The sequence below is a fragment of the Poeciliopsis prolifica genome, unplaced genomic scaffold (genome assembly GCF_027474105.1).
Source record: "Poeciliopsis prolifica strain line A6 unplaced genomic scaffold, Auburn_PproV2 SCAFFOLD003, whole genome shotgun sequence".
NCBI lineage: Eukaryota > Metazoa > Chordata > Actinopteri > Cyprinodontiformes > Poeciliidae > Poeciliopsis > Poeciliopsis prolifica.
Genome location: NW_026562378.1, coordinates 14794120 through 14810368, shown reverse-complemented (window position 1 = coordinate 14810368; position 16249 = coordinate 14794120). Strand labels below are relative to the sequence as shown.

General features: G+C 37.2%; 1 protein-coding gene across 8 annotated transcripts in view; it reads right to left on the bottom strand.

Annotated features, from left to right (window-relative positions):
* cadpsb (Ca2+-dependent activator protein for secretion b) overlaps positions 1–16249 on the bottom strand; it is an 86863-nt gene that overhangs the window by 5770 nt on the left and 64844 nt on the right. For all 8 annotated transcript variants that reach the window (XM_055027692.1, XM_055027685.1, XM_055027687.1 and 5 more), the window contains 9 exons: positions 13063–13219; positions 12825–12966; positions 11973–12134; positions 9613–9768; positions 8962–9109; positions 8798–8872; positions 8625–8708; positions 7655–7687; positions 7396–7503 (listed from right to left, as the gene is read on the bottom strand). In XM_055027692.1, coding sequence (XP_054883667.1) covers positions 7396–7503; positions 7655–7687; positions 8625–8708; positions 8798–8872; positions 8962–9109; positions 9613–9768; positions 11973–12134; positions 12825–12966; positions 13063–13219 — 1065 coding nt within the window. The remainder of the gene's footprint in view (positions 1–7395; positions 7504–7654; positions 7688–8624; positions 8709–8797; positions 8873–8961; positions 9110–9612; positions 9769–11972; positions 12135–12824; positions 12967–13062; positions 13220–16249) is intronic.

The window sequence follows — 16249 nt, the reverse complement described above, 5'->3', positions numbered from 1 at the left end:
CTAAGCCAGTGTGTCCTGGATCCAGCCTTGTATATAAGACAGAAGTCGAGGAGAGTACATATAATCCGGCTCAGAAATATGTGCATTTTTAAAATGTCAAAGTGATTCTTTCATTAAATCTTAAAAGTCCGATTGAGCAGCTACTGGAAATTATTTAACTGAAGATTTTAGCTAATACCAATGAAATGTACAAAATTAAAACATTGGAAAATTATCCAGTCACAATACCACCTACACTTATTGACGTCCCTGGTAAGGATATGAATAGAGAACCTTAAAATGAATTCATCTTTAATTGCAGTATGATGATTTCATAATGATAACACTTTAAACATTTAATTTGAGTGCAGTAATTCCCTTAGAAAATCCACTGTAATTTTTATAAAATTGGTAGCACTTATTAGCCTCCCTAATAATTCCTGTATAGTAAATGCAACTGAATAATTGTCAGTAATTTGGTCTTCACTTAGAGTTTGAACTGATTCATTAATAATTTTTACACACTATTCAATTACATTGACATGTTGCAGATTATTATGCAATCAAGCTAAGTTTCAAATTGGGAAAGACAGGAGAACATTTTATTTAAGTAAGACAGGTGTGTGTTGCTCACCATGGGTCAGGAAATAATGACAAAAATGTCATCCAAATGTGCCCTTTTCTACCGTTAGACCAATAATTAAAACATCTATAAACAGGGAATGTGGCAAACAAGGCTGGACAAAAAACCACATGTATCTTTCCATAGCACACAGTAAGCAGGAACGTAAAGGAGGTTAAAGACATCTTCAAATCTCACTGTTAAAGCACTAAAATCTTTTGGACGGAAAAGCAGAAAGTTAGTTTAGATTTTTAGAGGACACCTCCACAATAAGCCTTCTTGCTTCCTGTCCGTGGGGTCCCTTCGTTTGTATTATGGATACCTTAAGGTTTTAAAATAAATAAATAAATAAAAAGCCTCTTTTCCAGTGGAACAGACAATCACTAAAACAGTACCGGTTCATGTTCTGGTATGTTGAAACTGCAGCAAAAAGTGGCATCTTGAAATTTACACAACCTCCATACTATCCAAGTATCCAAACACTATTTCCATACTATCTACTGGATTGGTAAGCATGCCAAGAAACAACTCTCTTTGTCTGACCATTACAAACAAAACCATTTGGAGTTAGATAAAAGGTATTGAGCTCACCAGGACAATTAGCCCTGGTGGGTCAGATTGGATCCAAAAGATGAAAATGTTTACGTGATTCCAATGCTCATTGTTAAGCATGGATGCGGATCTGTGATGCTGTGGGCCTGTTTACCAGGGCGTCATGAGCTTTTTGAAATACCAGGAGAATTTAAAAACAGTTCTGGTGGACTCCAAAAGAAAAGCTGAAAGCAGGTAATTATCGAGTAATTAACAATGCAGTGATCCAAATCATGATGAAAATGCTTCCCCAGACATAAAATCAACCTTTTTCCTTAGCATTTATTTTTCTTTAATCTTGCAGAGAAACAGGAAGCTTAACAGCAGGTGCAGGCTGCTGGTCAATCTAGTCAATTTGCGAAAAATAAATCTCTGCTTTATGGTACCACCTTGTGAAATGTCACTGATGAAAAAAAACGTCCGTGAAACATGTTCATAGTGTATACATAATCTGATATTTTGAAAGAATTATGTTTCTTAATATAAGATTACTCAGATACAGTAAAAGAAGATAAAAATACTGCAATATAAGTTTAAAAACTGATTTTCACATCTTTTCCAGGGTCGTCAACAACTGTAAAGAATGTTCTAGGTTAACTGGAGACAACTTACAAAAAAACATGTCTATCAGCCAATACTGCACATAAAACTGGTTGTTCTAGTTATTATTTCCCAAAGAAATCCTCACAATTGACTCAGAAAGAGCTTCTTAAAGGTGCTCACTGATTCTGCACCTGCAGGAGGGAGCTAGCAAAACAAAAGGAAGACATAAAGTGCTGAAAGAATTATGTGTTTTAACAGGCAATTACCTTTTGAACTCCTAGAAAATGATGAAATCAATATTTTGCAAAAAAAAAAAAAAAAAAAATCTGCATGGCCCATCTATTACTGAAGGCAATTACTTAGCCTTTATTTATAATTTATTCAAGTGGAAATGCTGAGCTGCGTCGGAAACGCTCGACACAGCAGCTACGAAACAACTGCGGGGGAAAATGAAATTATACTCGCGATAGGAGTTCATTAGCGAAAGAAAATAGGATGAGAGTGAGTAAATGGTTAGCAGGCAGAGGGGAGCAGGGTGCTGTTTTCTTGGAGCTTTTTTTTTTTTTCTGCGGTTTGCTTCAGCTCATTGCTTCCCAGAGAACAGCACACATCTCTGATAGAAACAGTAAATCATACCTTTTAGAAAAAATCAACTTTAAACCTGTGAGTAGGCAGGAATGGCAGGAGCGGAAAGGCCCAAATTAGAAGTGTGTGGAGTTAACAAATTGTCAGGTTGCATGTTTTTGTTCAGCTGAGGGTTTTGTTTAGATCAGGTGCAGATGCCTGTCCACTTCACAGTCGAGTTGAGCGTGCAGTGCATGCAGACCTCGCAGAATACGTGCTAAGGAAGGCTGCTCTATGTGCAAATGAGGCAGAGCTCTGAGGAGGAGGGTCATGCTAGAAGATGTACACAGGAAGATTATTTGACTCTAAAAATCATGCCAACCAACATAATGTGATAAAACAACGCAACGCAACACTAGAGATAAGTGCCACTTTTTTTTTCCTTTACAGAAGGAGGCAGCAGGATGGTGTTAATCAGAAAAGAGGAGATTAAAAAGGATTGAAATAAATTAGTGAAAGAAAGACAGATAAAGTAGAGCCTTTGCAGCAACAAGGAATGACTTTCCTGTGCATGCAGATGAATCGAGAGGCATGCATCTAATTCAAAAGAGGAGCAAAAAACACAAAAGCTTAGTTAACATGCAGTTTAAATTTGCCATAACTGACATGTTCACAGCTTAGAGAAATCTTTTGACTCAACATGACGGTGCTCGGTGGGAATTCAGAGCACTCTGGGGCCACACAGAGGACACAAAGGGTAAAATGCCACATTTAAAGAAAACAGTGATGAAACACAGAGAGACATGGTAACCCCGTGGGGACCTCAAAGACGAAAAGCAGACCCACTTCACAACAGCTTTATGCCTTGTGCCAGGACAACAAAAAAAAACAGACAAAAAAAACAATCAAGTTTGTCTGGCACAGGACTCCTTCTTCTTTAGCCAACACAGAAATAGAAAACCAAAGGGGGCCTTCTGAGCGTCTGTCAGACATTAAACGTCCACTCCACTTCCTCACAGAGAAAAGTGTCTACCCACAGAGCTGTCACACACCTGAGCAGACGCCGCTCTGTACAAACAGTCACTGAATGACATGAAGCACACACGTCACAGCAGTATGTGTCAACCAAAATCACACATGGAGGACACATTTCTGCCAATGTATCCTGTCAGGATTATGTTTGTTAAGACAGTGCTCTCTCTGCTAGACACTGGTTCCCAACTCATTCGGCATTTGGCGAGTTTCCATTGAACCTTCTCCACATTTTGTAACATAACAACAGCAAAGTTTGATTTATTTTATTAGGGTTTATTGTGACGTACCATCACAATGTATTGCATGCCAGTGACATTATCATGCGATGGGTATGTTTTTTATCCAGTTAGATGAAAGTAAAAGAACTTCTTGGCTGCTATGCAGAAGAAAGCTCTTGCAATGTTCTTTGTCGTTCTTCTTGCTGCTTATCCATAAAGGCCAAAGTTGTGGAGTGGATGACCAGCATTTGGCCTGCCAACAGATTCTCCCAGCTACGTACAGCTTTACGTAGCTGTGCGTAATAAATCACCATTATAAAAACATGAAGCTTTGAGGCCATAGTGTGACAAATTGTGAAATAATTTAAGAGGCATAAAAACTTTTACAAGTCACTGTATCTAGTACAAGTCTGTTCTGTTTTATAATCTTTAATCTGAGTGTGGGCTCCATTTCAAATGGCCTTAGTTTAATTTTAAAGCACAGCTGGGTCCAGTGGGGCAATTTGTTCAAAACAAAAGAAAAAAGTAATCTCTTTATATTTTCCCAGGGAGCCAGACTTTCATGTAATCTTATAAAGTGTTTCAGATCAATACTTCTTCTGGCTTTCCGAAAATCTTCCAGTTTGTCTTGAATAGCTCTCTGTTTTTTCGTGTTTAGCTCAGCACCTGACCCTTTTATTTATTTATGTTATTAAGGCACTCAACTCTGACCTGTGAATCATTCAGGCATTGAAAGAAGAACCAACATTTTGTCCACAGAAAACCTCACAAACAGTCAAGTTTAAATTGGATCTTTAGACTAGCAGCAGCCTGTCACAAAAGCACACTTTATTCCTATTTCTTTAGTTGAATATATGAAGTAAACAAGTCTGACAGACATAATGGAGTATTTTAACACCAACAAGGTCGTTCTTAAATGCCATATTTGCTGAAATCTTGACAAATGTCTGTGGAATGAAGAATATCTTCGCTGGAGATTTATATCTTTTTTTTTTTTTTTAAGTCATGCCCTTCAGATACTTTTCATCTGCTTTAGCATTTATGCCTGACATATTTTCTTTTTGTTCTCCATTTGTCAGATTGTCTTATTCTTTTAAGCATGACATGCTGCCACATTCAGGTGCTTGGATTGTAAATCAGGGAAAGGGCAGCCACAAAAAACTTTAAAGAAATCATAGCAAAAAGTTTATGAAAAACAAACATAAATAAATAGCGGTCTAAACTGTTTATGAAAACTGCCTTGACCTGTACTCAGCCTTTCTTTTGATATTCTGCACTATGAAATCTTAAAAATACCAAATAATGTTACAATAAAATTCACACTAAACTGGAAATGCTAAAAAATATTTTTACAGTTTTAGAGAAAAAGAGTTAAAAATGTAGAACCGACTGACATCTCCTTACTGGCCCTGGTATCCTGATGAATGGCCAAAACACAAGACAGCAGCTCCTGGAGGGCTGACTGGATTAACCACACACGTAAATATTTAAACACATTTTCTGAAACTTAATTGTACCTATTAATAAACATATCTATGGGCATGGATGGACATATATTTCAGAATTTAAAATCTGGAACATTCTTTCAGCAGATCAAGTTCAACTGGCTCTTAAATAAACATTTACATAATCGTGCTATATGGTCTTGCATATAGAAATATTTTCTCTTTGGAGCAACAGGTGTGTTTTTCTGTGGACACATAATTTATTCATTTGGAACCTGCAGGCAGTGAGTAGGTGAGAGGCCAGCTGCTAAACATAGAGGAGGGCTTTCAGCTCAGAGTGAGCTGACTAATGTGAAACAGGGAACTCTGGAAACTATTTTATTGCACTTTAAATTGTGTTTATTCAGGGGAAGGCTGTATCAAATGTCAAATCAAATATTTTGAGACAAACAGGAGTTCATCAAGAGTGTGTATCTTACTTTCTGTGTTGCATAAGATGCTTTTATTCATTGGTTCATTGTCTTCATTGTTTGTTTTGGTTTTCAGTTACAGTTGGAGTAAGCGTGAAGGGTACGTAATATTTCACACTGTCTCTGTCCACATAATAAAGTGGATCAGGATGCCAATAAAGACATTTTTAAATCTATCTATGTTTCCCCCTGGATTAACCTCAAAACCTGATGTTGGTGTATAATCTTTCATTTTATATCATTAACACAAGCAGTGTTATTATGCACAACTAACAGCTACATTTTGTGTAGCTAAAATTTTAAAACCCGTATTTATGTGTACACAGTTTATATACCTGTGCTGTAGAAGATGTACATTTTAATGAATCTGTGTTTTCCTTAAAAAAAACAAACTACTAGTGTTCATTTAATTGGAGTGAAATAGAGACTGTGTAAACTGATGCATCTTCTCGCCTCCCAGGGTCATGCGATAGCTACCAATGTTTCATAACACAACATTCGGGGAAAAATGCTAAATTCATCAAGCTGAACATTTTCCTTATGTTTTTTTCACAAACCATTAACAGGGACTGCACTGAAATATGTTTCAAGCCAAATTATTCATGAGTTGTCTTAAAAAACGGATCAAGCACATCAGTATAACACCACCTATGTCGTCTTTAATTGATGGCAATTTTGTTTGCTGACGTGTTTTCAAAAAACAAGATTTTATTGGAATGTCTTTTTAAGATTTTATGAAAGAACTCTTTAAGTTTGATAAGAACTACAAATGTAGTCTCAATGGATGACCTTACGCTATGAATTCCTTATGTTTATTTTGTTTTTTGATGACAGACACATTAAATTATCTGATTAAGAGCAACTTCTGGAATTACAAGAACTTATGTGAACTAAGAAAATATAAACCAATAAACAGATTTTAAAAAAAAGCAGGCAAAGACCAAGTAAATATCTTTTTATTTCAACCCGAGTGAAATGAATTTAGAACTGAGCCACTGCACGTTAGCTTTCATTTTTATGTTTGGAAACAAATCAAGAACCTATGAGCTATTGTTTTAAGTGGTGCATTGTCTGAACAGCAGAAGATTAAGAAAGAAACTTCTATTAAGTAAAAATGTTGTCACTGTTATATAAATGGAGATGACAGGATTAGAAATGTTATGGTAGAGTAAGCCAGGTGCTCTAGAATTACAGCATAAATATAATAAATATAAAACTGACAACATTTAGAAATTTTACTGCACTTTAAAGCTACTACGTTTTTAGACATGGCACTGATTTCTATAAAGCATCAGACTGGGACTCACTAGTACCCTGCATTCCTTTCTCTTGTATTTCCTGCTTTAATGACCATTTCTATAATGTATTTGGAGCCTCGGGTTGGGAACCATTGCTCTGACAGATAAAGGCTGTCAGATATGTTAGCCTCTGAATTGGCCACCATTATGTGAGACACCCTGCAGTGTCACCTAAAATAATTCGTGCCATAATGTTTGAAACCTGGGAGTGTTGGAGTGAAAGAAAATCGTATCTATTAGTTGGTGTTCTGGCATTAGAGCACGAAAGAGACTTCTGTTTTTTTAATGTTTTTTTTCCACAGAGAGCACTGCTTCAGATAATCCTTTTTTAGACGATGCTTTTATGGACTCTTTGTAAGTAAAGTTTTTTTTTTAAATACACAAAGGCCCAAAAGCACTGTGGCAATGCACATCAGAATGCAGAGGGCAGCTGTGATTTACAGAGAAAAGAGACAGAAAAAGAGAGAGAAGTAGAGAAGAGCGACAGAGAGGATCAGAAAAGCCTCTTCCACCAGGCTGAAGGACACTTCCTGGTCTCAAAATGGGACTTATCCCTCTCTGCCCTGTTGTTTTGCCACATTTTGGTAGGTCCCTCCCTTTACTGAGAGGAGGAGACGGCATCTTACTTACATCAAATAACCTTTCTATATACACCTCCTCATTGACCTTTTCACGGAGCATGTCCTGAGAGTGGCGCATAAAGGTCACGTAGCCATCTGCCACGTCCATCCCAGGTTTCTGTGAAAACAGAGGCACAACACTGTCATGACTCAGCAGACGACTCCACACTGGAACACAACGGGTGCCACTGGACGGTTTTCAGAGAGGCAGCAACAACACAACAACATAACAGCTTATAAACATAAAACGGTGATGCTGCTGAACTTACAGGTACATCCACATATTTTGAGGCAGCTTTCACCTGAAATAAGAACAAAATATGTCAGATACTACTTGAGAATGCCTACATTATCATTTGTGTTGCACTAGTTTGAGAACTACGAACATAGTTTTAACAAACTTTCTGTTCTCTAACAACAAATAACAGAGATTCTACAAATATCTACAAAGGGCAACAAATCTTATTTTAAGCACTTGGTCTCATTTACAATTAACAATTGATGACAGTCAATTGACAAAACTGGAAGGAAGAGCTGTGTGACTTTTTTAATATTTCCTGAAGAAATTACTATTGGTGCAGTGTTTGTCTTTATTCTTGATTGAAATTCCTGCCAGGGCTACTGCTAAAATTAGGTTTGTGTATAATTTGTTTGTAAAAAATTTTCCCCTATCAAAAATTCTTTAGACACTCTGTTTCTGGTTAGATATGTCACCTTCCTACACAGAGTTTGTCACTTTGTGCATTTTCTCACACAAATTTGTCCCAAGTAGTTTTGCTTCCCCAAGTCTTTCTTAGACTTTTAGTTTTTCTTAGCTTTGTGTTATGGTTTCTCTGCTTTCTCTCTTGCCATCAGACCATCAGTTCCCAAAACCACAGAAAAAAACACCCCAAATAAACCCATCTAAATTCAGCTGAACACTGAACAGCTTTTAATTTACTTCTATAGTGGGTTCATTACTTGTGAAATAATTTCCTGATGTGGTTTGCTACTTGATTTTCCACATTATGTTTGATGTATCCAGTTTAAAAACAACACTTAAAAAAAACTAATAATTTTGGTTGTGCTTTACACTTCAGAGCATGAAATAGTTTATTGACTAGATGTTGGACATAACTTCTTGCATGTAATATGTCGTGTTTTTATCTTGCAAAATAAAATCAGGCATCTATGTTTTCAATGTTATTCTTTGTGAGGAGTAAAACAGTTTGAAGTGTTGCAGATAGAGCCTCATCTCACCGTGAAAGAGAGGAAAGAAGAAAAAAGAGTTCCTTCGTCATATCTGGAAATTTTGGCCAACACTCCCTCTAGAATAGCAACAAACTGACAAACAAAAAGAGAAGATTTCAAATAATTTTTTTTCAACTTTCTTACTTTTTCTATATAGAAAAAGTAATAAATGAATTCTGCACCTTTGCAACCAGAAGTTGGATCATGTCCTTCACACTCTCCTCAATCAATTCATCTATCTGGGTGTGTAATTGCTTCTACATAAAATAAAATACAAATAATTTTTAAAAAGTTAATAAAAGTGGACTCTTCAACATCTCATGAATATATCAGTAGAAGGTTTTACCTCTTGGCCCATCTCCATGGCACATAGTTTGGCTGATTGGTCCTTGGCATCCACCATCACATTGAACATGGTGCATAAAGATGGAGAAATACGGAAGTCTGTGGACTTACTACTCTTTGTCAGCTTGGACTCAAATGCCATCCTGGTCCTGAAATGCAAGCAAAAACAATGTAATTAATTAATATGCTGATGTGTATAACTCAGTGCCTTGCAAACATGTTTAAATCCCTTTTGCCCTTTTCCATTCTGTTACATTACAACCACAAACTTCTATTTTAAGTATTGTATTTAGATTTTATGCAACTTGTTTGACTTTGGCTGTTTTTTTAACCAAAGTTCAATCAAATTGTTCCTCAATCAAAGCAGGATGTCTCATGGATTATCTAAGATGAGGAAAAATCATCATTAGTTTGCAAAGAAAGTGCAAAGATAGTATCAGACGAACAGCAAAAGTTGATGTTACACAATCTTTGCAAAGGGAGATCAAACAGAAATGCTAAAAATTGTCCAGAAATCATGCATAACTTTTGGTTTCACTTCATAGTTGTTAACGTCTTTTTATTGTCCCATCCCATTAAATCCCAATAAAACTCACACTTTTGCTGTTAAATGAAATAGCATATTTTTATAAAGCATTGCAAGTCTTCTTACCTCTTGACGCAGTTCTCTATCATGTTGCTCGACATGAGCCTGATGCGGTTCTCGAGGTGTTTGGCAAACTCATCCTCCGGCCAGTGCAGGTCTCTGATGAAAGTCTGAAGGGCATCCAGCTTCCAAAAGAGATCCTCTGACGTCCCGGAGCCGTTACTGCCATCAAGCCAAACACACATCGGTCAGAAGGTAAAGGACGTGCTGCTGCAGCAAGCGGCTCTAAAACTGACAAGCGGAAGGGGATTTGTTGTGGCAGGTGCAGAGGAGGATGTTGTTCCTGTACATCCAAAGATTTTACTCTCACCATACACCGACTGCTCCATCCAGATGTCTACGTCACCTTCTGCTGGCTCAGATGTGTTTGGACAGTCAGTGTATGGGTGAAAAGGTGTGGGTAGGGTTCACGGCAACAAATCAATGACCACACTGTAGTGCATGATTATTGATTGATATATGAAGAGGTAACATGCAGGTAAAATCACTGCAGATACAGCCGCTGTTAACACTGTAAGACATAGAGGAAGGGAAATGTAGATGTGAGAGAGGGCAAGAAAATGTTCAGAAAAAAAGAAAAACTGAAGTTGTAGTTATCAGAGGCCCTCTCTCAACATCCATTACCCTGGACTATTGATGCCCCTGAAACAAACCATGCAGACCTTCCTGTTCTGGAGCAGAACTGATTGGGAATCAGGAAACGTTTTGAGGCGAGAGGGAGATGTGATAAAAAGAAGAGGTTTGAACTCTTGGCTCAGAGCCTCTCTGCTATATCATCTCCAATCGATAACTCTGTCGCTTCATCCCAATCAGACCACTAGCAGATGGTAAAGGTCAGAGATGGACCTATGGCCATGTTGCTGAGCATTGCTGTTATGCTCCTCTGCATCCCAGATGAGCCCCAGTTTTTGCTACAACCTGTCTTAACTGGCTGCTGTGGATAGTACTTTTTTTTTAATTAAATACACCTTTTAGTTTCATAAATTGTGGACTTGTTTAATTTTTACATAGCAGCCCATGAGCCATGTTGTAGCAGTCTTTGGGGGGGATGTCACGTTAGAGGAGAAATGTTATTTATAGAGCAGAGATTTAGACTTATTGTCTTTGGTATCTTTGTTTCTGCACGCATTGTAAATCCTGAATTTACAGCATCCTCCAGATATAGACATATTGCTAAAGATCTATAAAGAAACAAAACCTTAAAAAAATAATCCTTTGTTGCAGCTGATAAATGTAGAAAAATCCAACCTTTGATTTGGGTCTATTTACTCAGTGAGGTAAAAAAAAAAAATCCCCCACAAAGGAACAGTTATTTTGTTTTGCTTAACAAAATAGATATTTTAAAAGTACTTATAAAAGTAACAAACAATCCTAACTGTTCATCTGTCCACTACGCAAAGAAAACTGTAAGAAAGACGTGTGGCTTGATGGCAGTAAAATGTCAGGAAGGAAAAAATGAGTTTTTGTTCTTTCACCACAAACGTAAAAAATAAAATTTTATGCTAGGGTTACACATGAAGTATGTGCTTACATTAAGTGAGTGTGAACTTTCTGGCAACAGTGGAAAATAAGGGATGCTGGAAAGCACCAGGACATTTAAAAAATATATTGTTTCCTCTGCCAGTGTAGTGAAAATGACTCATCCCTGGGGCTTTCAACAAGATAATTATTTGTAACACGTGCAAATCAACGCAGAATAGCTTCACCAGATATATGCAAAAAAAAAACTTTGGAATGAGCTGAGTGAAGACACTAAGGGAGGGAATCTTTTCATCTATTGAGGAATGGTCAAATGCATTTCAGCATTCTCCGGCTTCATAAAATATCATCAGTGAAGAGTAAGCACCTTCTTTTTGGCACAAAGCAGTTGTGCAGTGTCATTATTAATAACTATGGTATATAACACTTAATGTAAAAAAATGCAACTCATAGAAACACTTTGCCCCCACCAAGTAAATGAGCTCAAATTCAGCATATGCAACTGCAATAAAAGACCAATTTCTTTTAAGGCCTAATTAATCTTAACTAAGTGTGGTAATTGTGGACAGTGCTGCACGTCCATGTTTCTTTTTGTTTTCGTCTTCATCTCCACACCTCAGCTCAGCAGCATGCATGTTGAGACAAATGAGAGCCTTACGACCTCTCATTTCAGGAAGCAGAATCCCATCTACTCTAACTCAGAGGTACCTTGGCATGAACATGAATTTTATCAAAAAGAACTGACATCCAGAAAAACAGATTTAATTTTTAATTTTGTGTTTGATGCATATTGAAATATAATCGAGAGGGGGGAAAAAAAGTCATCTTCATACCAAGTTGCTCTCTGCTTGCTCTACAAAACTAGAGTGAACTAGTTGAATACACACTCGGAGTCATATATAGCAGCCATCCATGACGGGGTTGAAAAGCTAGGCATTTGTGGAAGGTTAACTGATAGTCCTGCTACTGGCACTGGCAGATTTGGTACTTTGGGAATTTGGAGGTTCACATTTGGTAGATTCACATTGGGCAGATTACTTGTTAAACTCCTGCAGAAAAGACAGACAAAAAGAAACAAAAAAAATAATCCATAACAGTGGTGTGGGAGCTTTAAAAAAGCCATGTAACACTCATCATAAAAGTAAAATCTGAAAATAGGAGAAGGAAGAAACATACAGTAGAACGCATAAACTAATATCAAAGAGACAATATACGGAAATACCCATGAGTCAAGAGAGCTGGACACAAACATGTGATGTCGTAAAAGCAAGTAAAAGTAAGGAAACAAAAAGAAAAGTGAAAATATCTTATTTAATAATATTTTTGCTTAAAGCGATAAAATGCAACATTTAATATGTTTAAGCCACAGCAAAGAAATTATAACAGAAACAAAACAGACTGAAAAAGCACATATTATGAAGATTAGTTTAAAGACAAAACAGAAATATTACATGTTGTTCTGATCCCAATGTGCTTGAAAGAAAAACGACTAATGGCACATGCATTAATCAAAGACTACTTCCAAAAATAAATAACCTATTTCTTTCAAAGAAAAAAATAGGTTTTTCAGCCCACTCTTGGCTCATTCTTTAACAGTGAACCTAAAGGAAGTCAGAGGGAACGTTATAGCTGCTCTTTGAGATTTTTCAGCCTCCACACGGTCATTCTGTTGTCTCAATATAAAAGCGTTGCATGTGCAAGCATCCTACAGCCTTGCAATAAAGACAGAGGCTCCTTACTTAACAGGCTCCCAGGACTCCCTCTCAAAGCCCTTGTGGATAGACTGTGCAATGGAGGACTCCATCAGATCCACATATCTAACCACCAGAGGAGCATACAGATCCTGGAGGTGTTTGTGGAACTTTCCATTACACAGATAATCTAAGACGGGGGAAATAAGATGCAACATAAGAGTATTAGGAGCTTAAATTTAGATAGAAGTGTCTAAAGATAAATGAGCAAAGGTCTGGAGCTCACAGTCTGTCCGCAGGAAATCATTGAGGAGTTGGAAAAGAGGAAAGCTGTCCCAGCTCTCAGGTGACTGGATCTCCAAGGCAGCATCCATGTCGACGCCATAGAGGGCCAGGAAGTTTTCAGCGTGCTCCACCATAAGGTCTGTCCACCATGCAAATGCCTAGAGACACAGCAGAAGGATGAGAAACATGGTGAGTACAGCCTCTGAACGAGCTAAAGGAGGAGGAACAAAGGTTCTCAAGTGAAAACACCAGAGGTGTGTTAAAATACATGTGTATCTTCTGATTAAACTTGACATTTTTGGGACTTCCTTGAGCTTTCTTGCTTAGACCTGGCACTTCTTTCATCTCTCTTCTTCAAATATAAAATTAAATCCAGCAGCTGGTTTGCTCAGCATAACATGGTTGTTCACTGTCAGTTCAGCTAACTTCTCCAGCTTTTATTGAACTTTTGTTAAGCTTAAAGGAACATGCTGAAATCTGGAAGCCCTTCAAATCATGTTTCTGTTGAGTCATCTAGTAAAAGTTAGAGAAAAATTTTAACTAAACAGGCAATTATAAGTGGCCACTTGTTCTCTCACAAATAACTAAACAGGTGCCACTTGGTGTACACTGACCAGCACTATTGTTTTATTTCTGAATTAGACCCAAAATGCTTTGGTTTGAGGCTTGGAAATGTGTAGATATTTTTGTACTTAATCAAACATAGAAATATAGCACAACTTTTATCTCAATATCAGCAAAGACCCTCACTTAGCTGTGTTTCTATCAACAGCAAACATTTTCAGTTATGATCGTCTTATTTTCACTCCAATGTTCTGGTATTAGCAAATAAGCAACTAGAATCATTTCAGCAAAAAGTAGTTTATGTGTTATTCACAATGTTACCAGCAGGTATGGTCAGTATTGACTAAAATACTAATACTAACTGAAAGGTTAACAATATAAAGTTAAATACAGCAAACAATGTTGAGAAGAAAAGCAATCTTTCAACATAAGTGGTTTAAAAGGTGCTAATAACAGTATGCAGCCAAGTTGGTGTAATTTGTTTTACATCTAACTGCATGTCTTGCTAAGCTGTTTAAACTTCCTCAAATATTGTTTGATTTTTGAAGATGAACTTAAAAAACTTGACCTTGCTCATTGAACCCTCATGTTGGTTTATGTGTGGTAAATTGAGAATGCTTGTCATTACATGTTGCATGAGTAATTCCAATGTATCTGGTAGGAATTTATTGATGCAAAAATATTTGACAGATTTGCAAAGTTGTGTTGCATGAACAGTGCTTTGCAAAAATATAAACACCAGTTGAACACATTTTGTCATATTATATTTCACACTTACCAAGATTTTTCAAAATCACCATTCACAGAGTTATACAAAACCGGTTAGTGGAAGGAAAGAGACACATGTTGTGTAACATTTTCTTTATATAAAGCTTTGAAGAGGTTTGGGTGGCGCAGGATAAAGCCTGTAAATCTTTTAGGGTCTTGACAGTCACATTTTTCCTAATTCTCCTTTGCAAAATAGCTCAATTTCATGCAGCTCAACAAAGAGTTATTGTTCAAGCCTGGATAAACGTGCTTGAAAAACATATTTTCAAGCTTATTTATTACATATTCTTTACCCGGAGTTAGGTCTGGACTTTATCTGGGGCATTGTAACACTTAACTTGAAGCTAAATTTGTAAGGGGACCTCATACGCCTTTCTGTCAAGAGTGACTTTCTTCTTGCCACTTAATCAAAACAAGATTTGTAAACAGCTGGAGGTTGTATGTTATTCTGCAACCTCAAGCAAAAACACAACCTTATGTTTTTTTATAACTTTGTATTTTGGTGTTTTTATAATATAAAGTACTTTCAATGGCCTTGTTGCTTAAGTGCTATACAAATTAGCTTAACTGTTGATAGAATGTTGCACATGAACAGATGATTTTAGTCTTACCAGCATTACCACTCTTGCTACTCTTGTCCAGCCTGTAAACATCTGCAGATGACCATGGCTTAATGTTAAAAGTTTGAGATACAGTTTTATAATCTGATCCTGGTGTATACAAGTTTATCCCTGAGAATCGCATCGAGCCAGTATTTACTCAGTATTGAGGTAACTTCTGAATACAATTTGTTACTCTGGATTTTTTGTTGTTGTATCATAGTAAAATGGCACTGAATGCAAATGGATGCTCTTTAAGATTAATAGTAAAAACATTAGAGAACCAGGTATCCTTTCCCCTCCACTTCACAATCATGTCCAACTTTTTCAGAGTGACAGTAAAATAAGTTGAAGTTTGTGGTTTTAATGTGACAAAATGTCACGATGTTCAACAGGTATGACTACCTGTGCAAAGGACTGTATGTACCTTATCTTCAGGATGGCTTCTATGTATCAAAGGCAAAAATGCTTTTCTCATGCAAACGTGGATCTCCCTGCATGCTTTTCTCCGAAGCTAAGAAAATGAGGGGGTCCACCATTCACATCAGCAACAATCTCACAACCCACTAGATGTGAATGTGACTCATGCACATCTTTATATATAGGCACACCAAAGACTGCAGCCCACAGCATGTCCCCACTTGAAGAATTGCTTTTCCAATTAGTTAAGTAAAGTCTTTGAGATTCAGATGGCAATTTTCTGGCATGGTCAGAATCTCCTCACCCTTTGACAGTAGTTGCTTAGCTGGCAGTCTTGGTTTATTTGCTTATCATTCAGGATAACATGTTGCCAAATTCAGAAGCTTAATCCTTTCAAATTGTTCTGCATGCTTTACTTTTAACGTCTCACTGTAAATGTAAAATTACCACCTGGAATAACAATGGCAGACAGACCCACTTACCCACCAACTTACCTGCCCATTCCTAGAATAAAAAAGCATGAAAGCTCTATTGTTAGAAATAAAAAAGGCAGCAAACAAGCCTTTCTCCACCACAGTCAAGGAAAAATACTCTTGTGAAAGTTGAATCAGAGGATGGTCAAATTTTTGTCAGGTTAGGGAGAGGAAAAAGCTGAAAGGTAAGTTTAGCTTCCAGCCTTTGATAGTGGTTGAGAGACGCAAACAGGACTCTGAGAAGTCTGTGTCATACTGAGAGTTCAGGCACAAAAATTGCAATCCTGTATCAGTCAAACAGTGTTAAAGGACCAGTCCAGAGGGGGGTGTACAGATGCTGAGGGGGTACGATACGTGGAATCAT